This window comes from Prionailurus bengalensis, chromosome A1 (assembly GCF_016509475.1).
Source record: "Prionailurus bengalensis isolate Pbe53 chromosome A1, Fcat_Pben_1.1_paternal_pri, whole genome shotgun sequence".
Classification (NCBI taxonomy): domain Eukaryota; kingdom Metazoa; phylum Chordata; class Mammalia; order Carnivora; family Felidae; genus Prionailurus; species Prionailurus bengalensis.
Window position 1 is genome coordinate 176,631,597 of NC_057343.1, and position 24,230 is coordinate 176,655,826.

At 45.1% G+C, this 24,230-nt stretch overlaps 1 protein-coding gene across 2 annotated transcripts in view; it reads right to left on the reverse strand.

Annotated features, from left to right (window-relative positions):
• NSG2 (neuronal vesicle trafficking associated 2) overlaps nt 1-24,230 on the reverse strand; it is a 55,108-nt gene that overhangs the window by 22,197 nt on the left and 8,681 nt on the right. The window contains exon 3 of one of the 2 annotated variants that reach the window (XM_043595658.1): nt 14,750-14,833. The exons of the other annotated variant lie outside the window; for it this stretch is intronic. Coding sequence (XP_043451593.1) covers nt 14,750-14,833 — 84 coding nt within the window. The remainder of the gene's footprint in view (nt 1-14,749; nt 14,834-24,230) is intronic. 2 annotated transcript variants of the gene reach the window in all.

A 24,230-nucleotide genomic window follows, 5' to 3' on the forward strand; every position in this document is an offset into this window, starting at 1 on the left:
AGAAAGACAGATACCATATGTTTTCACTCTTATGTGGATCCTGAGAGACTTAACAGAAGACCATGGGGGAGGGGAAGGAAAAAAAAAAAAGAGGTCAGAGTGGGAGAGAGCCAAAGCATAAGAGACTTAAAAACTGAGAACAAACTGAGGGTTGATGGGGGGTGGGAGGGAGGGGAGGGTGGGTGATGTGTACTGAGGAGGGCACCTTTTGGGATGAGCACTGGGTGTTGTATGGAAACCAATTTGACAATAAATTTCATATATTGAAATAAAAGCTTTAGAGAGGTAGCTGGGTACAAACAAATTTTGTTTATTAATTTTTCACATATTTACTGAAAACTACCTACACCCTCCTAATAATACTAAGCCAGATGACTTTATGTTTTAATTCTTTTTTTAAAAAGTTCAAAGAAACAGATGATTTCTCTGTTCTTTCAAATTTTCTAGAGCACTGAGAAAGAAAAAGTCATGTTCATTCTCTTTACAAAGACAACATAATAATAATACCATACCTGACAAAAACAGCACACACACAAAATCACTCAACGTAACCTCACAACATTATTAAAGCCAAATTTCCAAATAATATATTATCAGACAGAATTCAGGAGTATACCGTGACCAAATGTGGACATGTGAGAATGGCTTAGTATTTAAAAATCTGTTTGCATAATTTACCATAATGCCAGGCCAAAGAAGACAAACCATACATGCAGAAAAGGCATTTGGGGAAAAAAAAATCCATGAAAATATAAATGGCGAAATGTTAGGAATAGCAGACCTGAAGGTACTGGCCAATGCAATTAGACAAGAAAATGACATGAGGAGTCTAAAAACAAACTACAGGGGAAAGAGCACAAGGAGACTAAATATCAGATAGGAGAGCAATATTAGCATTAGTGGCAGATGGTACAATTACATATGTAGAGAACACAAAGGGTTACATTTTTAAACAAAGTATTAAAAACAGGAGAAGTTAGTAACAACTACCCGGTGGGCAAAGAAATGTACAAAATTCAAAAGGATTTTTATCAAGTGTAAATAACAACCAGTTAGCAAATATAATGGAAGGAAAGGTCCCTTTTACAATATCAACAAAAAAATAGATAAAATACTTTGGAATAAACTTAATCAGAACTGTAAAGATGATTTTAAAGTTCAGCTAGAACCTCTAAAAAAGACTTTGGCAGATGCAAGGTTAAATGTGTAGCTACATAGACCCAATACTTTACAGATGTAGCTTCTCCTCAAATGAATCTATTAATTCTTGTAACTAATATGAAAAAGTAGCATGGGTTTTTTTGGAACCTGAAAATTATATTAGTATTTATCTGGAAAAGGAAACACACTAGAAGGGGGTAAGGTGTCTCTGAAAAATCAAAGGAATGAGGGAAGCACAGTTTACACAGATTGTAAGATGTGTCATAAAATTATGTAATGGAGACAACTTGGTATGGTCTCCATTTTCAATAGCAAACAGTTATAAGATCAATGAAAGAAGAGAGAGCCCAGCAGTAAATTCAAATATTTACGGGAATGCAGTATCTAAAAACAGTGGCATGACAAGTCCGGGAGAGGAAAGGTTAACTAATGAATGTGGAACAAGTGGCAAACTGCCATTCACAAAGAGAGAAAGCTGGATTCCTACCTTACTCATTGCAAATTCCAGATGGATCAAGATTTTAACATAGAAAATAAAATCATAAAAGTGTCAGAAGAAAACATGAGTTCAGGGTGGGAGAAGGCCTTGATTTTTATAGAATCAAATGTATCAGTATTTTCCCTTATGCCTTCTGGAGTTGGTGATTAATTTAAGTTAAAGCAAAAGTAGGAAATCCTGCAGGCTTAATAAATAAGTTACACCCTACACAAAACCAAAAGGCAAAGGTCAACTGAGAAAATACCAAATAAGTGAGAATGACTAAGTTCTCAGCTTTGGGAAGAGGCCACGCCCATCAGTAGGAAGGAACAGCAAGTGGTCCAACCAAATACGATGTTTTCCAGGAAGGAAACAAAGGTCAAACAGTCATTTAGTAAACAGAAAGGGGCTCCATCCCTTTCTGATAATGAAAGATACACAAACCTAAACAAAGGTGAGGTGCCATTTACTACGTATCAGATTGGTAAAGCTTTTAAAGATTGTTAAAATCAGCAATGTGGGGAAGAGCACACTTTCAGGCATGATGGAGGAAGAACACACTGGTGGAAACATTTTAGTAGATAACTTGGCCAAACCTATTAAAATTGAAGACCCAAAGACTCTTTGGCAAAGCTTGTAAGATAAAGATTCTCATATTCTACAAATATACTTGAAAAATATATGAAAGATGTGTGTGTGTGTGTGTGTGTGTGTGGACACGCACACTAGGAGGTTCACTGCAGCAGAGTTTCTCACGACAAAAGACTGAAAGCTAGAACAACAATAGGGCACTGATTTTGAAAGATTATGAAAACCCTCAGTCGACAGTCATTAACAAGAACAAAAAAGGATCTCAATGTGCTGATGTGGAAAGATCTCTGAGACGTATTATTAAGAGAAATCAAGCAAGGTGCCGGAGAATATATATAAAATGGTCCCATCTGAGAAAACAAAAAGGATATCAAATGTATCTATGCATACGTAAATCTATATATGCTGACATGTAGAAAATGTCTCTAGATGGGAACATAAACCATTCCTGGACCATCCAATAGAGCTTTCTGCAATGATGGGAATGTCCGATAAATTTGAGCCATCCAATATGGTAGCCACTAGACTCCTGTGGCTATTAAACACTTGAAATGTAGCTTGTGTGACTGAGGAATTAGATTTTGAATTTTATTTCATTTTGATTAATTTCAGTGAGTATAGCCACATCTGGCTAGAGGCTTCCAGTTTGGACAGCATAGACATAGACAATGGCTAGTTGAGGTGGGAAGGATTAGGAAGGGAGAGAAAAGGAGACATTTTTCAGTTTATGCTTCTTATACTGTAGGAACTTTGCACATGTAGATGTGTTACTCTTATTTAAAGAGAAAAGTTACGGACCACCTATTGTTTTCAAGGCCACAGGGGATGTAGAACTCAGGCAGGGGTGACATCTGTCTTCAAGAGCCCAGGCTTTCACAGGGCATTGGAAAATTGTAGTTAAGAAAATAGCTGCACAAAGGAGGTGAAGTTGACCAGCTCTCTCCAGTGAGGAAAATCCCAGAGGAAACAGTTCCACATCTGACAGAGGGGAAGGGAGGACAAGCTACTAGGATGGTGTTCATCCAGGAGGTGATGTTTGAGCCAGGTCAATGAGATAAATAGGTGGGCGCTAGACCCTGGGGGAGAGAAAAGTATTCAGGGTGCAGGAAACAGCTAAGCCGAGGAGTGGAGGAGATAGGCCAGAGTGTGCCCAGGAGCCTGTGAGTAATATAGGTTGGCGGGAGGAACTTGAAGGCAGGAAGGAGGGGAGATTGAAGAGATGAGCAAAAGACAGGTCATGAGGACCGCGTGCAATGAACTAAGCAGTTCAGATATCACTGTGAAGGCCAGGGAAAGCCCCAAAATGATTTCAAGCAAGTGTAAAAAGTGATCACAATGATTTTGAGAAGAGACACACATTGGCTGTGACATGGAAAGTCAAAATCAAAGGTTGAAGGCGGAAGTGAGGGTGCAGTTGAAATATATACAAGACTTATTTTTAGCCTCTATAGAGAAATAATAAGAAAGCTATTTATGGGTCTTAAATTGCATTCTGCTCATGAAACAATCACATTTGGTCTGTTTAGAGTTATGCAGTACCAAGGGAAAAGAAAATTCAAAGGGCAGTATTTTTCCCAGCTCCCAAGGCCATCTCATTTTTTTTTTAATTTTTTTTTCGACGTTTTTTATTTATTTTTGGGACAGAGAGAGACAGAGCATGAATGGGGGAGGGGCAGAGAGAGAGGGAGACACAGAATCGGAAACAGGCTCCAGGCTCTGAGCCATCAGCCCAGAGCCCGACGCGGGGCTCGAACTCACAGACCGCGAGATCGTGACCTGGCTGAAGTCGGACGCTTAACCGACTGCGCCACCCAGGCGCCCCATGGCCATCTCATTTTTCTTGAACCCCTAGGACCTTGAGAAGTCTTTTGTCTTTACCTTAACTAATTTTTCCAGGGCTTCAAATCTCCAGGAGATGGCTAGGATAAGAAACTGAATAACTCAACAAATCTGACACATCTCAGTGGGGCAAGAGTGGCGTGATTCCTGTTTTTCGACCAATAAACATGGTGGCAAATCCTAGACCAACGCTTCTTCTCCTTGGCACCCATGACATTTGGTGCAGGATAATACTTTGTAGGGGTCATCCAGTGCGATACAGGCTGTTTAGCAGCATCCCTGGCCTCTACCTACTAAATGCCAATAGTATACACACACGGGTGCACACACAAACACACGCACAGGCCACAGCCGAGACAGCCATAAATGTCTCCATCCATTGCCAAGTGTCCCCCGGATGCAAAATCACCCCTGGTCGAGAACCACTGTAAGAACATCAAAGACAGAGGAGCCCTTGGAGACAATCCTACCCAACTTCCTCATTTTACAGATGGGAAAACTGAGGTCCAGAGACTGAGCCTGGAAGTCAGGCATCCTCACCCAGGTTAGAGATTTTTTGTGGACACTAGAGATCTTTTTCTTAGCTTCAAAGAAATGCAGTTAAAAACAAATCGGCAGAATTTTCATTCAAGTCAGCTTCATCTACGTGTGTATTCATTTATACTTTCTCTCTCTCCTCTCTCTGCCTTCTCTCTTTCTTTCCCTGATATACATGATTCATCCTAGAACTTCTATTTACTGATTTGGTTTTCTAGCCACAAATGCGACCAAAATTATTATTATTGTTATTGTTGTTGTTGTTGTTATCTAAAAAAATTTTAAGTTTGTTTATTTACTTATGGAAAGAGAGAGCGAGAGAATGCAAGCAGGGGAGGGGAAGAGAGAGAGAATCCCAAGCAGTCTTGGTGCTGTCGGTACAGAACCCAACCTGGGGCTCGAACTCACGAACTGTGAAATCACGACCTGAATCAAAATCAAGAGTCAGACGTTCAACCGACTGAGCCATCCAGGTGTCCCTATTATAATTATGTTATTAGTAAAACATCCACTCTCTCTAATTCGGCATTTTTGTTTGTTTGTTTTCCCCTTGTTCACAGTGAAGAGGGTAAGCGGAAGATATCTAATATATACCAGGGGCTACTGTGTGCCAGAGCCTCTGACAGGCACATCACAAACATAATCAGGGGCGCCTGGGTGGCTCAGTCGGTTGAGCGTCCGACTTCGGCTCAGGTCATGATCTCGCGGTTTGTGAGTTCGAGCCCCGCGTCGGGCGCTGTGCTGATAGCTCAGAGCCTGTTTCAGATTCTGTGTCTTCCTCTCTCTCTGCCCCTCCCCTGCTGGTGCCCTGTCTCTCTCTCTCCCTCAAAATAAACACTAAAAAAACAAAAATTAAAAAAAAAAGTAAACGTTACAACAATCCTTGGAGGTGGGCATGGGTAACCCCATTTTGCAAAAGAGGAAACTGAGACCCATGGAGGTCAGGTGACTTGCCCAAGGTCAAACAGCCAATGAGTGTTCTAGAACTAAGTTCAAACCAGCACCTGTCAGATTGCATAACGCGACTGAGTTCAAGTTGTGGAGAATTAGAATGAGCTCACGATTAACACCCAAGTAAGAGTTGACTGTTCCCAGAGAACTGAATTCCCTCCCAGTTTCTCAGATCGTGGAGCTGAGGGGCTTGTCAGCACCTCTAGGAGGAAGCTAGGCCTGTGTGGCAGTTGCTATGACAACTAATTTTCTTATAATTATAGAACATGGTGGGGACACATGAGCTGCACATACAGTCACTTTGTTAGGACCTGTCTACCTCTGACAGTTCCAGGAGCTTAAACATCACAAATTTTTTTAAATCACATTTCATATAATCACGCATTGTGGCAACGGAGGCCCAGAGAGCAAGAAAGTCAGGAGACGAACCCTCCCACCATGTGATGGGACCGAGAGGCAAAGCCACGTGACAAGCAGTGAGGAAAATGGCATTTCTCCCTTGGGAACTTCTGCTTCTCTTTTTCCTTCTTGGATCAATGCATTTCAGCACTTGGCCAAACAGTGTATTCAAAGAAAAGAAAGAAGAAAAGAGCCAAAGCAAAATTAGACTAATGCTTGGCAAACAGCAAGGACAGGCAGCAAAATTTAGCATTCTAACAGAACAACACTTCTCAGTTTAGTTGAATTTAGCCAATTCCCAAAATGTGTAGGTTTTCCCAATTTGGAAGATGGGTATAGACAAAAGACCACATATAGACACTCACACATACACCCAAGAACGCCCATAGAGGGGTGCCTGGGTGGCTCAGTCAGTTAAGCGTCTGACTCTTGATTTTGGCTCAGGTCATGATCTCAGGGTCGTGAGATTGAGCCCCGACTTGGGTTCTGCATTGGGCGTGGAGCCTGCTTAAGATTCTCTCTCTCTCTCTCTCTCTCTCTCTCTCTTTCTCTCTCTCCCTCTGCCGCTCCCCGACTTTCTCTCTCTCTCTCAAAACAAAAAAAAGAAAGAAAGAAGGAAAACATCCATAGACACACACATCACAGTGGGTCAGAAAAGCCTGATTCTACCCTTTATTGGCTGTGTGATCTTGAGTATCTTAACTAACATCTCTGATCCTCAGTTTTCTCCTCTGTACGTTGAAAACTGATCTCTCCTTCATGAGTTATTGTGAAGATAGCATGGAAAGTGACTAGCAAACTACCTGACACATACAGAAGCTCAATAAAATGGAAGTTATTGTTATTAATTAATTCATTGCAAACAATAATTTTTAAATATTGTTTTACTTTCCACGAACACCTTCCTCTTATGACCCCAATGTGGGACTGGAGAAAACATCATGAAGTCCTGCCTTCGGTGGCACGTTCAGCAACCTAGCCAGGTAGCAAGAGATCTCTGCCGAAGCAGAGACGGGCACAGGGGCCGAGGGAAATGTTGGGACCGTGGGGCTCCCAGGTGAAGAATTAACGTGGGGGATCGAGGACTGGTTTCTGGAGGAGGTGACAGTTGAGCTGGGCCACAAGGCAGAGCACGTGGGGTAGAGTCGAGTGAAAAGTTCACGGGCAAAGACCTGGAGGTGAGAACGGGCATACATACGGCAGACTTGCAGAACTATGTGAAAGTTGAAGCCCTGGGCGTGCAGGAGGTCAGTGGCAGAGGGACAGGAACTAGCAGCAAGGACCACCTCTGGACAAGCCTGCAATGCCATGCTGTTGGCCTGTAGGAAGTAGGGAGCCACTGAAGATTCCTCAAGCAAGATAGAGTGATCTGATGCGATTTTGCTCATGCTGGGTGGAAGGGGGTGAGATGGAGACAGAAGTTCAAAAGCCGGCACTGTGGACAGGGTGAGTGAGGAGGGACACGTGTGCCAAGACAACGTCAGTTGAGACGGAGGGCCAACCGAGATGGAACGAGGCACGGCTTTGCCTTGGAGGCCCAGCCTAGGTGGATGCATCCCATCGGGTCACGTGACCGACTCCCCAGAAATATATTATTGCGTAAGTACAAGGGCGCCCATGGTACGGTGTTAGTTTACATTAACTCCGTCCTCACACCAGGCTTAGACTGTGGACATCACTAGCCCATTTTACAGATAGGGAAACAGAGGTTCAGAAAGGTGAAATGACCTGCTTTAGTCACACAAATCCCCAACCCATGTACTCCCCCTTCTTCCGTGTGGCCTTTCGTCACGCTCTTGGGGACGGGGCGTGATTCGTCATGTTTGCCCATTTCCATGGTTCGTTACGAGCTTCCAACAGTTTAACAACTGGTTTGCAGACTTTTCATAACTGGCTCTCAGGACAGGGTGTGAGCCAGCTCCAGCCCACCCTGCAGGAGTCCCATAGGAAAGAAGAATGTTCACAACACTCTAGCAGTCTTCTTGGCCATCAGATGTATTCACCCAGTCACTTGCTTTCTTGTAGCACTTACTTACCAAGGCTTGTTTGCATCGACGAGAATGAGAAGCCAGCACTAAAAGCAGCTTCAGTTATTTGACTATGGAGTGGTCACTGAGTCGCCCCGGCCCTCCCTGAAACCCTGAGCACATTCCTTCTGAGACAGCACCATGGATGTTTTTGTTAAAAACAAAACAAAACAGAAAAGCCACAATTGGTTTTCAACGATCAATTAACAACAACACGCATTTCTGAAAGCTACCCTAACAGTACAATTCCATCAGGCTCCGAGAAAGTGCCCAGACAAAAGCATAGGCCAGCATCTTTATTCTGATTTTCAGTAACACCCTAGCCAAAAATGCAAGCATAAACATCAAATACTATCATGGCCTTTCTCCACCGGGTACTCATATGCAGATTCTTCCCGTGCCAGATAATGACTCTGCTCTTAACCCAGCAGGCAATGTTTTTAATAACTCACCTATGACATTCCTCACAATAAAAAAATAGGAGAGCCATAAAAACCAAGACAACAGATAATAAAGTAAAGCATCTTATCTCCATTTGCCCCTGTCAGCAAAGATTAGAATCCCTCCCGAGGAAAGCAGCCCCTGGGGTTTTGATGAAAAATTGGCAGAAGCAAATGGCAAAGGTAGAAATGGGGTCTCACCTCCCTCGGAATGTGGCGTCAAAAAGAGACATTTATAAGAATGTGTCATTGTCAAGGAGCTGAGAAGCAAAGATGAGGCCCCGATTTTAAATAAAGATATTGAAGATGAGGCAGGCAGAGCTCTGGTGTTATTAATAAAGGCAGAATTTCTCGGTCAGCCAGGGGGATTTTTTTTTTTTTTTTTTTTTTTTTTTTTTTTGGTCTACTCATTCATCTGTTCACTCAGTTATCGAAGCCATCTTTTGGTTCCTAAGGTGGCCAGACACTGGCTAGGCTCTTGGGGTCCGCAGATGAAGAAGATACCATTGTGGCCCCCAGTGAGTGCAAGACGCGGCAGGTAACTCGATGACGTCCACACCATGTTACTGGTGCTAGAACAGAGGCTCGTACAGCAGGTGCAGGAAACCCAAAAGGAAGGATAGACCATGCGGGCAAGCTGGCAGAACCACACGGGCCAGGGGCCACTCGGGTTGGGTGTTGAGGGATGAGTAGGGAATGTGTGCAATGGTGAAGGCAGCCAAGGCATTCTGGCTGGAAGGGACAGCACGAACAGACAGGAAGGCAGGCAGTGGGGGGAGCGCTTTGGGCAGTCGGAGCTTGTGGGAGAGGCAGGCGAGCAGCGGAACTGCAGACGGGTTTTAAAGGTGGCAAAGCCCTCATGGGATGGGCTCCTTCGGAAGAGTCCTTCTCTGGGGCGGTGAGGACAGGCGCCTGAGAAAGGAGGCAGGGGGACCCAGGACGAGGCCGGGCCTTGAGAGGATGGGTGAACGGAGAAGAGAGTACAGTTATTGGAGACTTTCAGGAGGGAAAGAGGCCTGGACTCTTCCAGCTTTTAGACGTGGCCACCGACCCTGGCAGGCTGGCTCTGGCACGGCACTATGTCCTTTCTTATGTTGGTGCACGAGCGGAGCAGAGGCCTGAGACAGAGGGCCGAGACCCCGTCCCTCGGTCACCCAGAAGAGAAGGAGAAGGAGGAAAGGAAAACCTGGCAGGCAAATTGGCTTAGCAGCGTCCCCGGGGAGCTACTCACTCGTAGCTCAGTTCCCTTCCACTGTAAGCAGCCTTGAGAACTGAGTGGGTCAAAGAATTGAGTGGATCAGTGGATGGATTTTTGTTTATTTTGTGTTGTTTCTTTGTTGTTGCTTGCTTTTAGTAATAACCCACAGGCCCCTGTTCTCTAAGAATTACTAGCCCTCCCACTCTCAGGGCTCCCCCACCCTACTTCCTGTTAATGTGTCCATTTGTCTGACAGGAACGTTGAGTTCTGGTCCCTTTGCACTAATGCATTCCTCCCATTCCGTCTTCTCCCACTGATCATGCTCTGGGTGTCCTCCAGATATCCCCAGGATCTTTCCCCACGCACTTGGACGGCCCCCAATCTGCGCTTGCCTAGGCCATGGCCACCAGAGTCAGACTTTCTAGACCCTGAATCAGGATGTGGTCAGACATGAATACTGAGGCAGTTCCAAAAGACTGGGATTCCAGTTGCCACACACCAGACTCCCAGTCTATGCCAGGCCCTGTGCTGGGAACCGTGTGGGTAGGCCCTCCAGGGATCAGAGGCTGGGGGCCAGGCTGCGGATGCGAGAGCAGCCAATTACCCTACAGCGGCATTCAAGGCCCCCGTGTTACTTGCAGAACCAAGAGGAGGCACCAAACCCAGCTGAGAGGATCAGGGGAAGCAGCCCAGAGTTGCTGATCTGACAGGGACAGTACAGCTGAGAAGGTGGCCAGAATGTTCTCGACTAATCCACATTTGTGAGCTCCTTCCAGAGCGAGAGAATTCTGTCTCATGCACTCTTCGTCTCCCGGCAACGGGCCTTTGGCCCCAGCTCGGAGCAAATACTGATAAAGACAAAAAAGAAAGGGGAGGAAGAACAAGGAAGGAAAGAAGGCAAGCCAGCCACAGAATTGGCAAGGGCAATCCCAGGGTGGCACGAAGGTGTGGCAGAGGGAGTGGGATAGGGTTGGGTTCTTATTTTGTTCTAACATAACCGGGCTGAATGGCCTTCGGAGCCACTTCACTTCTCTGACCATCAGTTTCCGCATCTGCAAAATGGAGATAACAATAGGAGTACCTCTGGGTTGTTATTAGGCTGAAAAGTGGATTAAAAGCATATTTTAACAAATACTAGGATTATTCCTATTATAACCGATCTATTGAGGAACAGCCTACCAAAAAATCTGCCTACACTCCTCAGTAGGCAAAAAGGTGGCTCCAGAGGTCCCTGTAGATAGCCAGAGAGACGGCCCATGAATCCAGACATTGAACTGGCTTCTCCTTGAACAATTCCTGCACTTTCCCAAGGGGGAAAGCTGGAAGGGGAGGCCCAGATTTGCCTCCAGCCAGCAGACAAAAGCTGGCTAATTAGGCAGGAAGCTAAGAACCCAGGAGGAAGAAAGGGGATCTGAACAGGAAGGAGATAAAATGATCATTCATTAAGACCTAGAGGGTACCAAGGACTTACACTATTTGTTATGTCAACTGTGTGGCCTGGTTTATTACTGAGGAATCAGGAGCTCAGAAAGGTGAAGGGACTTTCCCAAGGTCACGGAGCCAAGAGGTGACAGGGACGTGATCTCAGTTGCCTAGGTCATCCTAGCCCCAAAGACCCAGAACACCTCTCATTCACCTGACACGCTGGCCTCCAAATGCAACACTCAGTTCCTTCTCACACCAGCCTGGGGGACAAGCGGGTCTGACAGCATGGCCAGATGCACCAGCACTTTCCACAACACCAACATCCTCCCCAGCACCAGCACCTTGCACGGTGCCAGCACCCTCCATAGCACCTTTCACGGCAAAATCAGCTTTAGAAGAACACCTAGGTCCCAGGACTAAGAAAGAAGGAAGGGCTCCTCTCTGCATGCTCCTGTTGTCTCAAATAGCCTGATGAACAGTTTCTCAAGTCTGTGACCCCTCGCAAGAGCCTTCTTGGTTTTAGAAAAGGCAAACATTCCAGGTGATTCTTTCAGCCAGTCTTTTTCGGTTCATCTCCCCCGCCCGGTCCTGTCCTCTCATTCTCCACCGGATCCCTGAACCCTGCTGCAGCCAACAGCTCAGACCCTAGACTCTTCCTAATTGCCTTCAAAGCCTCCTCCCAGGCCCCTGAGATACAGGCCCCCTCACCCCTACAGATATACCCTCCACACTGCTCAGGGGCAGCTCTCTTTGAGAAAGCAGAGAGGCTTGTGAATGCTCACTGCTTTACGTAAACAAACGGGGCTCCCGCCCACACCTGACAGTCAGTGCTGACGAAGGACAGGTGCCCCCAAACCCAATACCTTCCTTCCTGACTCCCAGGACCAATCGAGTCAAGCTGCATGGGGAGCTTCCACAGGCCCAGACCCTGACTGAGCCCCTCCTTTTCTCTTAGTTGACCCACTTCTGTTTGAGCGGGAAGTGACCACCGTGGGCAACCTGGATGAACAGAAAGGCCAGTCTGGCCCAGCTCTGAGCCCTGGCCCTGCTACCTGCTGGCTAGAGGAGCAGGTCACGGTCACTGTCCTGAGCCATGGTTCCCCTTGGAGACACGGAGGGATACATCAGTCTCTCGGGGGCTTGTGGACGTTAAATAGGATTAAATGGCAACATACCAAAAGTGCTCAGAGAAGAGGAAAAAAAGATCATCCAGCACCACCCCAGATAACACGGCCACAGACGGCATATGTTGATACATTTCCTTCCACGTTTCTCCCCCCTCTGTTTACTTGTGTGTGTGTGTGTGTGTTTTTCCATAGTTCCAATCCTGGAAAACACACAATTTTAATCTCTGCTTTTTTCACTTAACTTTCTCTCTGAAGTATTTGCCCAAATTATTGTGTGTCTTCATCACCGTCATTTTAAAATGACTGCCAAATAAAGAATAATTCCACCAGAAGCTTGTAACACTCTATTTGGTAAAGATAAATAAATAAATAAATAAATAAATAAATAAATAATAATTCTACTTCTTTTCTGATTACTGAAATAATGCATGCTCATATCAAGTTTGGAAAGCAGGGGAAAGTCAAAAGAAGACGAAAATATCTCATGGGTAATTCAGAGTAAACTAACTACTCTCTCAGAAAAAGGAAACCTTGAGAAACTGCCAAAATAGCCCATCATAGGGACACGGGGCTTGTTTACAGAATCCTGAGGAGGTTGGTGACAATGTAGCATTGCTTCAAATATTTTGATTTTATAAATAACACTGCAGTGCACATTGTGGTTCGTGAATCCGGGCATATTTCTGATGGTCTCCGCTGCGGGGGGGGGGGGGGGGGGGGGGGGAGGCACAGGTCAGCTCACTCTCTGGCCCAGTGCGTCCTTATGCTCCAGGATGGCCCCGGCCTCCCCTGGAAGCTCAGTGCTCATTCTTTTAAGGTCTGCAGTTCAGGCCACGCCCATAGTCACCGGGCCCACGCTGAGCCAGACAGGAAAGCTACAGCCCAAAGTAAGAGAACCCGGCCCTCAGAGGTGGGGGAGGTGGTCAGCATCCAAGGAATTCTCACCCTCCCGAGGGATGCATACAGAGGGACCGCATTCCCTCCCGGGCTCACACACCCAGCTGCGCTAACACAGATTTAGCAGGGAGATGGGGAACGGCTTGTTTACCATATACACACTCCAGTCCCAGAAAACCAACCAAGAGCTGTTTTTACTTTCAAAATCCCCAGTCACGGTTGACACTAAATAGCTACGGTTTGTTGGGTACTTACCATGAACAGATCCAAAGGCTCTGCATGTCTTCTGTATTTCACCCTCCCAGCAACCCTAGTATCACCTCCATTCGACAAATGAGGTTTGCTGGCTGGGCGCGGCCCCTTGACTGGTCTAAGGTGGAGACAGGGCTCCTACCCAGTCAGACTGCTCCCATATCCATTGTCAGAACCACTGGTTCTAGTAAAATCATGGCTGATTTTGCTTCCTAGATATCTTTTAGGTCTTCCCGTGTCTCTCTATCTGCTTGCTATCCTTGTTCAAGCCACCGTCTCTTTCTACTCGGACGATTGCAGTAGCCTAATAGTCTCCCCACGCTCCCTCGTGTCTGCTGCAGTCCATCAGCCACATAAAAGCCAGCGTGCTTTATTTAAAACCCACTTAAATTGGGGCGCCTGGGTGGCTCAGTCGGTTAAGCGTCCGACTTCAGCTCAGGTCACGATCTCACGGTCCGTGAGTTCGAGCCCCGCGTCGGGCTCTGGGCTGATGGCTCAGAGCCTGGAGCCTGCTTCCGATTCTGTGTCTCCCTCTCTCTCTGCCCCTCCCCTGTTCATGCTCTGTCTCTCTCTGTCTCAAAAATAAATAAAAACGTTAAAAAAAAAAAACCCACTTAAATCATGTCTCTCCCCTCCTTGAAGTCCTTCAGAGGCTTCCTTTATGCTTCTAGCATAAAACCCAAATTCCCACATATAGTCTACAAGGCCTAGAACTGTCTGCCTTCTGCCCACTTCTCCTGTCTCATATCTGCCTGATCCCTACCCACTGCCGACAGTCTCGCCTCGTTGCCCTTATTCCTATTTGAGAGTTGGGACCAACCTCAGGGTCTTTGCACAAGCTGTGCTCGTCCCAGCTACCTAAGTGACTTCTCCAGGTTATTTCCCTGAGGTCTTCCTTGCACAGCGTGCTTCATGGCTCCTTCACGCAACTTATCACAGTGATATATACTTATCAGTCCTCCGAGTGAGGAGGACCAAGAAATAGAAAGTCATCCATTTGGTTTTTTCCACTAAGAGGTCAGCTTTTCTTTCCTTTTGTCTTTTTTGCATTTTGTTGCAACCATCCACTGACTGAAATTTGAGGGTTTTGTAAAAATACATTTCCATCACATTTCCCGGGGACTGTGATGGAAAGACAGAGAGACGGGGACAGGCGGAGAAAGAGGAAAGGAGACACATGTATCAATTATCAAATTATCTGAGCATTCCAGTGCAGAAGAGAGCGTAAGTAGTGTTCGAGAGGCAGAGCTTTTGTTATTTGATTAGACTCTGTGCCCCCGGACAGTGTGGCCTCGAGAAATCCTCTAGAAAAAGCCTATGCCATTTCCCACTCTTCAGTAGCAGCTACTCTACTGGCACGAAGAAACTTGAGCTGGCGGAAACCAGCCTTACCTTTACAGTTTGTGTCACCCCGTCAAGAAACTAACCGTAAATTCAGCGATTTTCGGCACCCGGAACTTTCCTTTGTTCTTCTGTTCAGGCTGATATTCCGTTCTTGTCTTCACAATCACCTGAAATGTTCAGCCAGTGTTAGCACACGTGGAGACTTCAAACAGTTCTCTGCTTTTCTTTTTCTCAGTAACTAGAATTTTTATACATCGCACAAAGAACAGAAAATAAAGAACTTCCCTCTCAAACACACAAGAGCAGAGAAAATTCAAATTATCCATACTTCCCCATTGCAACAGAGGCAACCATAGGTGACAGTTTTGGTCATACCTTTCCAGATGTATTTATATGTGTCTATATGCGTCTATGATGTATATGTGTGCTATTATGCAAACATATATATTTTTATGTAACAGGTTCGTGCTTTGTGAATCATAACCTACTTTTATCATACAACAATATACTAACATTTTTCTTTTTTTTTTTTAATTTTTTTTTTAACATTTATTTATTTTTGAGACAGAGAGAGACAGAGCATGAATGGGGGGAGGGCCAGAGAGAGAGGGAGACACAGAATCTGAAGCAGGCTCCAGGCTCTGAGCTGTCGGCACAGAGCCTGACGAGGGGCTGGAACTCACGGACCGTGAGATCGTGACCTAAGCGAAGTCGGATGCTCAACCGACTGAGCCACCCAGGCGCCCCTAACATTTTTTAATGTAGACAAATACGCAATTGTATTTTGCCTTTTGATGCAGCATAATATGTCACAGATGCGTACTCTACAATTAGTCCGATGGGTCTCTATTGTTGAACATTTAGGTGGTTTCCACAGTTTGGGTGATGTAAATAAGTTATGATGAACAACCTGAAGCTCAACCTTTCTACATACACTTCACTGCAATTTGATTTAAGGGCTTGCACCAAGAAAAACATAAAGGTCGTTGAATCTCTTGGATCATATTTTTCTGAAGTCTGAATATTTTGCAGAGGTGGTTAATATCTTATCAAGATACGCTGTCAACCTGCCAAGGCATTTATGGAACTGCGTCCCACTGTGTATGCAAAGTGGAAGAAAAAAGAACCTGACAGGTAATCAATAACAATGGCTGAGTGCCATAGCATCAGGAAGAACACCGAAGCTGTCCGAGACTCAGGGCCTCACCTGTAAAACATGGGCAATAGCCATAATCGTCACCCCTATTGAACAAGGTTGTTTTGAGGGTTAAATGAGATGATAATGGGTAATATTTCTGGAATTATTTATTATGTGCCAGAACTGGATCGAGCACTTCATATGCATTTATCTACATACCACTACTGTTTCCATTCTTCTGACAAGGAAACTGAAGCTCAGAGATACTAAGTCACTTGCCCAAGGTCACACAGCTACAAGGAAGCTGTCCTCTAACCATGATCACTCTTACTTCTCGCCGGAGCTTAGATTAACTGAATCTTCACTGAAAACTCCCACCACGTTTTCCCGGAGACAGCAGTCAATTGTACTGACTCGAGCAAAAATTTCTCCTGTGAAGCATGTTAAGTCTGTGAGGCATGCCATTGACTAAATGTAGCTCAAAAAGGAAAAGGTGGGGAAAGGACTACTTTACTGAACATCTCCCGTGTGGATAACTTCAATATGTTAGTTAAGGAGGCTCGGGGCCCTGCCCATCTAGCCCCTCTCTTCCTCCCCATCATCGAGAGCCCATTGACAGATGTCAGTTCTCCTCTTGTATCTCACCTCTCTCCAAACAACAGAAGCAAGCCCTGGCTCCTTGAGATAGGGAAGTGGGGCAGCCAAATAAAGGTGAGGGCTACTGGGGAGATGGATCGTTGTGTTAATTGTTTATTTTCTTTCAGCCTCCTATTCCAAAGGACAGGAAAGCAGATGCCTCTTTGCCTGCAGGTAATAAAAGCAGGTCTCCTTCTTTGCAAATTGACTATATGGCAGATAGCGGGCACTGAATATTTGACGTCTGTATCTCAATTCTATCCTGTGGGGTAGATACTGGTACTGTCGGTATTGTAGGGAGGTGTAAGGGTATGAATACCCTTTGAATACTAGCTCCGCTAAGCCTTCTGTATCTTTGTTTTCTCACATATAAAATGGGGCAGTGACCATAAATACCTCATTAGGTTGTTATAAGGTTTAAATGAGTTAGTAGAGGATAAGCACTCAGACCATTCATTCAATAACAAATGTTTATTTGAACACTGCCTCTGAGTGCTGACAAATTTTCTTCCCTAGATGTTTGAAGCAGATGTGGAATTGAGCTGTCCTGTACCTGTCAGCCCGTAGGTCCTCCCTACCCAGCCCATCAAGAGCAATGCAAGGACTTCTCAAGAGGAATGCTGTTCAAGCATGCTCCTCCTGACCTCCTTGTCTGGAAAAGGAAAAAAAAAAAAAAGGTAGGGGGTGATAGATGAACAGAAGTTTACTGGGTGAGCAAGCCAAGGAAAGACATTTTCTGCAAAGTGAACCATGTGGCCAGAGAAAGAAAAGTGTGAGATACCACGTGGTCTACACAGTTTGCTGTTTGCTTTCATGTGAACTTCAATGGATACTTGAGAGTCGGGAGCTAAAGTAACTAAGGAAGCAACTGCTTAAAGCATAGCTCGTATGCTAGGTGCTTCTATTATTACCTAACTCAATGTTCTGGGTATGTACAGGTGCTTTGTGAACTTAGAGGCTATTCTACAAATGTTAATGATTCAAAATATTTTGGATATCACTAGATCAACTGTCAGGTTATAAAGTGGTGTGGAAAACGTAGATGTCTGCTCATTCTGATCGACGTTTTTTGAAATATTCACAAGCTGGGAATTATAATGTCTTTTCCCTATTTTCATGTTGTATGTACGTATATATACGTACGTGTGTGTGTGTGTGTGTGTGTGTATTATAATGCATCTTGGTATCTATTTCTAGACATAGTGAATTTCCTGGTCATTGTGTCATGTGAACCATAGGGCTTGGGGCAATAAATGCCTTTGCCTTTTCTGGTAAGTAGTATTCTCAGATGGCCCTCTAGCTTCCTAACCCCACCGCTCCCCACCCCAGTGTATGTGTGCAGGATAGTCTCCTCCCTCAAGAGTGTGGATAGGATGATGGCCTTTGATGGCATAGTTACTCCCTGGTGATATTCTGCTGTTATAAAACTCCATCACAGCAGACTGGAGAGAGATTCTCCCGCTGGCCTTGAAGAAGTAAGCTGACATGTTACAGGAAGGCCATGCAGCTGGAACCTGAGGGCAGATTCTAGATGCTGAAAGTGACCCAGCCTGACAGCCAGGTCATTCAAGAAGATGGGGACTTCAGTCCTACAAGTACAAGTAACTAAATTCTGCCAACAACCTCAGGGGGCTTGGAGGGGGATCCCAAACTCCAGACAAGAAGGCAGAGTGGCAAACACCTTGACTTCAGACCGGTGGGACCCCAAGCAGAGAGCCCAGCTGACCTGTGCCTGGACTTCTGACATACAAAAACTGTGAGATAATAAAATGGTGTTGTTTTAAGCCATTTCCTTTTTGAAAAGTTGTTGTCTGACACTAGAAAACTGATGTGCCTTCCCACATGGCCAAGTCCATCTCAACAATCAACCATCTCTTGGGTTGATCCCTTTGCTGCTAGATTTTTAGCCATCAGATCTCGGCCATCTACACATCACACATCAAACGTGAAGAAACATTTGCTTCTTCAACCTTTCTTCTGCCCCGCTATTTCTACAAACATCTTTTCCAAAGCTCAAAAAGCCCAAAACCATTTTCATCATTCCACATTAATTTAAAAGACCCTATGCATAGCTGACATCTTGAGAAAGATGTCTTCTGATACCTCAAGATGGGTGACAGAACCTTAAAAATATTACCGTTGGACTGAGATAATGAATAATCATTATAGGCCCTGTCATTCTAATTATCATAATAAACATTTTGTGGTTGCATCTCTGGCATCCATTTAGATCAAAAGTTTCCAGATATCCTTTTGGGAACTCACCCTTGCCCCAGTGCGTGGCAGCCATGTGGTCTGGTCGGGCCGATGCCTCCCTCATGGTAGGAACGGTCCCTTAATTAGGTTAAGCCAATCAGGGCATACCATCCTATTGATCATAGACTTTGATTGGCTCAGAAATGGTCATGTTACCCAATTTGGACCAATAGTATAGGAGGCAGTATTGACTAGGGACTTGGGGAAAGAAGCCTCCTTGCTCTTTATGGGTGTTCCTCAAAGAGCATGCTCTTCCTCTGGTTGGTGTATTGAGGACTTGAGTTCTGAAACTTCTGTAGAGATTATTGTCCCAATGAGGAGGACCCAAGATGAAGACAAAGGTAGCAGGTGAAGGAGGGCGGAGCCCGGAGGAACCTAGGGAAACGGAGATGGGCCCTGATCACATGCTGCCCTCTGTATCATACCTTGTCTGAAGTCCACTTTGGACTCTGCAGTTCTAGGGACAAATATATACTCCTTGGACCTTAATCCAATGTGGGTTAGGTTTTCTGTTACTTGAGGTAAAAAGCTCTATCTGATAAAAATGTGTTCCAAGAAAAATGAACTGAAAACTGTTAGAATTTAGCAAGATGGCCAAAGAAGCATCACAAAATCAATAGGGGTTTTTTTTTTGGGGGGGGCACCAGCAAAAAAAATCACCTCAAAATATAATGCGTCCACCAAAAGATACAGTAAAAATGTTCATGGCCACTTTTTTCATATCTCCAAACTGAAAACAATCTAAATGTCCATTAATAAGAGAATGCATAAAGTGCGGTTTATTCATAATAAAATGGAATGCCACACACGTGGGTGAATCTTAGCAACATTACATTGAACAAAAGAAATCAGACACAAATGTTTTCTATATATTATATGATTGATTTCACGTATATCAAGTTCAAAATATATATTAAAAATTTATATATTATTTATTTATATAATTTATATATATTTACAATAAATACATAAATAATAATAGTATTTATAATTATATACCATATTTCTTCTTAAAGTATCTCATTTACCACTTGCAGTAATGGGAGGTGCTGAGTTTGACAGAGTGGGGGTCATAGGCCTCCTTAAAAACCGTGTCCTGCTTTTTCCCTGAACCTCTATGACTGGCTACTTATGCCCTGAATGACTTTCTTTTTTTGTTTTTAATTTTTTAAATGTTTATTCATTTTTGACAGAGAGAGACAGAGCATGAGCAGAGAGAGAGAGGGAGACACAGAATCCGAAGCAGGCTCCAGGCTCTGAGCTGTCAGCACAGAGCCTGACGCGGGGCTCGAACCCACAAACCGTGAGATCATGACCTGAGCTGTAGCTGGATGCTTAACCAACTAAGACACCCAGGCACCCCTGCTCTGAGTGGCTTGCTAATGTAAACAGTTATTTTGGTTTTGGAATCCCATTCCTCAAGCCACTGAGTTCAAACACAGGCCAAGGGTCACACTGGTGACCCATGCTGGTCCTCAGTCATCTCCTCTCTTTAACTAAGCTACATTTTCTCTAAAAGTAACCCAGATTACCGTGTAATATTTTACCTTGGCCCCTAAGGAAGTGTTAGCTCATTAGAACTCCATATCCACATCAAAAGCAGGTCTTTGCCCATGTACCTAGAACAAATAGTCCTCTGCTCTCTTCTTTGACCTCTCAGTATTCTTGTTCACTCCTTCCCCCTTGAAACGCCCTTCTCTTTTGGGATCATGGCAGTATCGCTCTTGGTTTTTTTCCCATTCACTGACCAGTTCTCCTCAGTTCCCTCTTCAAGATCCTTCCCCTCTGCTTGACCTCTCAGTGTTAGAATCTCTCAGGGTGAGGTCATGGCCATGCTTCCCTCCTACAAGTCCCCTCTGAGTATTTGCTCTCCTATTACTTCCAAGCCCATCCTTATCCTTATAACTTAATCCAGACCTCATCTAGAACTCAGCTTACCCTACTGGACATTTGCCCTTGGACCAACATGCCTAAATGTACCACGTCCGCAGCAAAGCTCTTTGTGGATCCACCTGCCTCTCAACATTTCTTCCTCAAGTCATCTCCCCCAAACAGCAGTATTATCCAGGCTAGTGCTCATGTCAAACCAAATACAGGAATTCTCCCATGACTCCTCCCTTGCCTTCACTCCCCAAATCCACTTCAGCACCAGCTCCGGCTTCTCAAGCATTTCTCTCAAATCAGTCCACCTGTCCAGTTACATTGCCACCACCCTAGTCCAGAGCATCATCATCTCTCCATGAATGGTTTCTCTGGCCAGCTTCTTGTTTCCATGCTTGCCTCCCCAAACTTAGGGAAAAGAGTTTTCTAGATCGAGGGAACAGAAGATACCACTACACATTCAGAAAACACTCAGGAGGCTGGCACACGGAGCAGCCACAATGAGCGGTTTTGAGTGGCCAGAACATAGAGCAGGTGAAGTGAGGGGGAAACAGAGCTCTGAATGCCACCAAGCATCTTGAAGGTTAACTTGAAAGCAGTGAAAAGCCAAGGAAGGATTATAAACCAGAGAGTGGCTTTCCAGATGTATCATACAAATAATGGAGAAGCCTCTGGCCACAGTGAGATACACTAAAAAGATGTGGAGAACAAAATACAACCCTACAGAGTTATTGGAATCAACTGGCTATTGGGCGTGTCATGAAATTTGATGTTCTGTTCCCGTGGAGGGAAGCCAGAAACACTTCCCTTCTATAAAAGAAGATATGGCAACAGTCGCCTTTTTTTTTTTTAGTACTATGAAGGGGAAAGCATAAGAAATGTGAGCCAATCATTAATTGTACCTTGGAGGAATCAGCTTACATAAGCAAAGAAAGAGAGAAGAGAAAATAAATTTGCAAAGAAAGGCTCTATTCTCTGCAGTTGAAAAAAAAAAGAAAGGTAAAAAAAAACCCGGAGCCCTGAGCTCCTTGATTAATAACAGAAATGGGGAGGGGAGGGTGGGGAAATGGAGAGAGAAGAGGACACATTCTTTCTTATTATTTAAAGTAGGGTTTTACAAATATTTGGGAAAAAATGAACCTCCAGATTTTCAAATACCCTTGTGGATTTGGGCCCCGATACAAGTTTGTTTTCTTTTCATATTTTACATCAGTCCCCATTGTCCTGTCAGCGGCTGATATGAAGAACATAATTTAACATAATTGGCATTGTGAAAACGGGATAAATTATTCATCCCGAAAGGACCCCTCGTCTGGATATATTCCCCCTTCACTGGCAAGGCCAGATAATACATGGTGGTTCAGATGGCACAAAGTACAGATCATAAAAATTTAAAATACTACTTCCTGGGATTATCAATAATGAAGAGGTTCCCACATGGAGAGGCCCCAGGATTGGCAAGAACAATAAATAAAAGTGCAGAAGTGTTGACAAGGAGCAAGATTGTATTTTTATGAGCTGGACTTGCACGGGCTGAAAATAGATCGAAGCTGCACCCTGAAGCTCGTCTCTGCAGCTAAGAGAGAAGTTCAGAGCAGGACAATGAATCTGCTGAGCACCTACCGTGTGCCGGGCCCTATTGCTAGGGGCCCTGGTGATGTGTAGTTGGTTAATTCTCCTAACTCTCCTTACAACGTTCTCCCCAATCTTCATGCAACCCCTTTAAAATCATTAGTGGTCCCATTTCTTTTCAGATGAGAGAATTTAGCCTCAGAGACGTCAGCCACTTGCCTATGACCAAATGACTGGTAAGTGGCTGAACTGGTGGTTCAAACTCAAGATCCCCGTACTCTTTCCTGTCGTTGACTCTGCCACTGTGCCAAAAGCTTTACAGCCTGTTTCTCAGGAAACCCTCTCAGTGAGTCTGAAGTAGGAGTGATTATCCCCATTCTACAGATGAGGGACCTGAGTCCTGGAGAGCAGAAATGACCTCACCACCTCACACACGGCTACGAAAAAGCAGGGCCAGACCTCGAATGTAAGCTTTTGGCTCAGCTCCAAGTACCACCCGCTAAGAACGCCACCATTCAAGAACTATCACCTTCCGGTTCTGCTTTCATGGCACCTGACACACATTAGGAGCTCCATGAATTACTGTTGAATGAATGAGTCCTATCTCTAAAGAGACAAGGTGAAATTGATCAGATGGGGCCTGAGTACTTCGCTGGGAACCTTTTCCCAGCTCCCCCGCTCGCCTCTTAACCCATACTCCGTCTTTTGGGGTTTGAGTCTCTTTCTCTGGGCCCTCAAAGCTTGGCGAGGGCTCAGAACAGACTAAAATGTTAGTGCTCAGAGGACATTAGCGGTAGTATTGTCCAACCCCCTCTCTCACAGGGGAGATGGGAGCCCAGAGGGGGGAAAGGGATTTGCTGCCCCTTCTGACACAGAAAGATTGGGTCACAAGCAGGACTCTAGTATGGGTCTCGTCACTCCCAGTCTAGGGCTCTTTCCACAGGATCAGGTCTCCTTTCCTTGCTCAGAGGCAGAATGGAGGCTGGGCCACTTTGGCCTCAGATGCACCAGCTGTAGTCCAATAAGACTACGTGTGTCCAACTCCGTGGCAGTGCATAGCACGTGGCCAGATGACGGACCCTCCACCCAGTCCTCTGCGGGGAAAGGGGAGGCTTCCAGCTCCTGTTATGAGCAGAAACTCGCTGCCTGGGCCAGAATCCTTAGAGTAGAGGTCCGCAGGTCTGCCTCTGAGCCTGTCCTCTGTGGTCCAGAGGCCCAGCCCACTTCACCGCTCAGCACTGCTTGTGGTCTGAGGCCAGCCCTGTGCTCTCCACGATGATCTTGATTCTGGGACTCAGCTGCTGAGAACGATAAGAATAGCAACAGCAACAAGAACGATAGCCTTTCATTCACATTTACTCCGCGCTGGACAGCCGGGTGAACATGCGACTTACATTGGCTCATTTCGCCCTTAAAACAGTTCTCACGGGAAGAGATGATTGTCCTCATTTTTAACAGCGAGGAAACAGAGGTACGGAGTGGCTAATAAACTTGCCCAGGGTCGCACAGCAAGTAGGTGACAGAGTTAGGGTTCAGATTCAAAGCGCGCTGCTACAATGCCTTCCGCCACATGCGGGGACACCGGTTTGCTCCTTGTGTGAGTGTGCGAGTCACTTCCATGCTCCAAGACTGTCTCACCATCTGGGAGAATGGGGGTGACTTTTTAGAAGCGGAAAATCTGGTACATGCTCATGGTAAAAAAAAAAAAAAAAAAAAAGAGTATGAAAAATAGAGAATGAAAGCCTTCAAACGGGCCACCTTCCAACCCCTATCCCTACTCCCTCAACATTGAATGGTGTCTTGTGAGTCTCTCCAAACCTGTTTTGTGAAATTAAGGGCAAAACATACACACAGATGTGTTTCCACAAATAGGATGACTCCATACCGTGCTCCTGAAAGCTGTTTTAACGGAGCGATGTCTGTCACTCCTTCCACATCACACAAGCAAGGATGCTTCGTTCTCACAACAGCCACTTAGCCTTCCACAGCCCTGCACTCAAGTTCATCCCACCCATCCAAGCGCGTGGAACATTCCAGTTGTTCAACAGGCCTTTTTTAAATACATAAGCCTTGGCGTACTT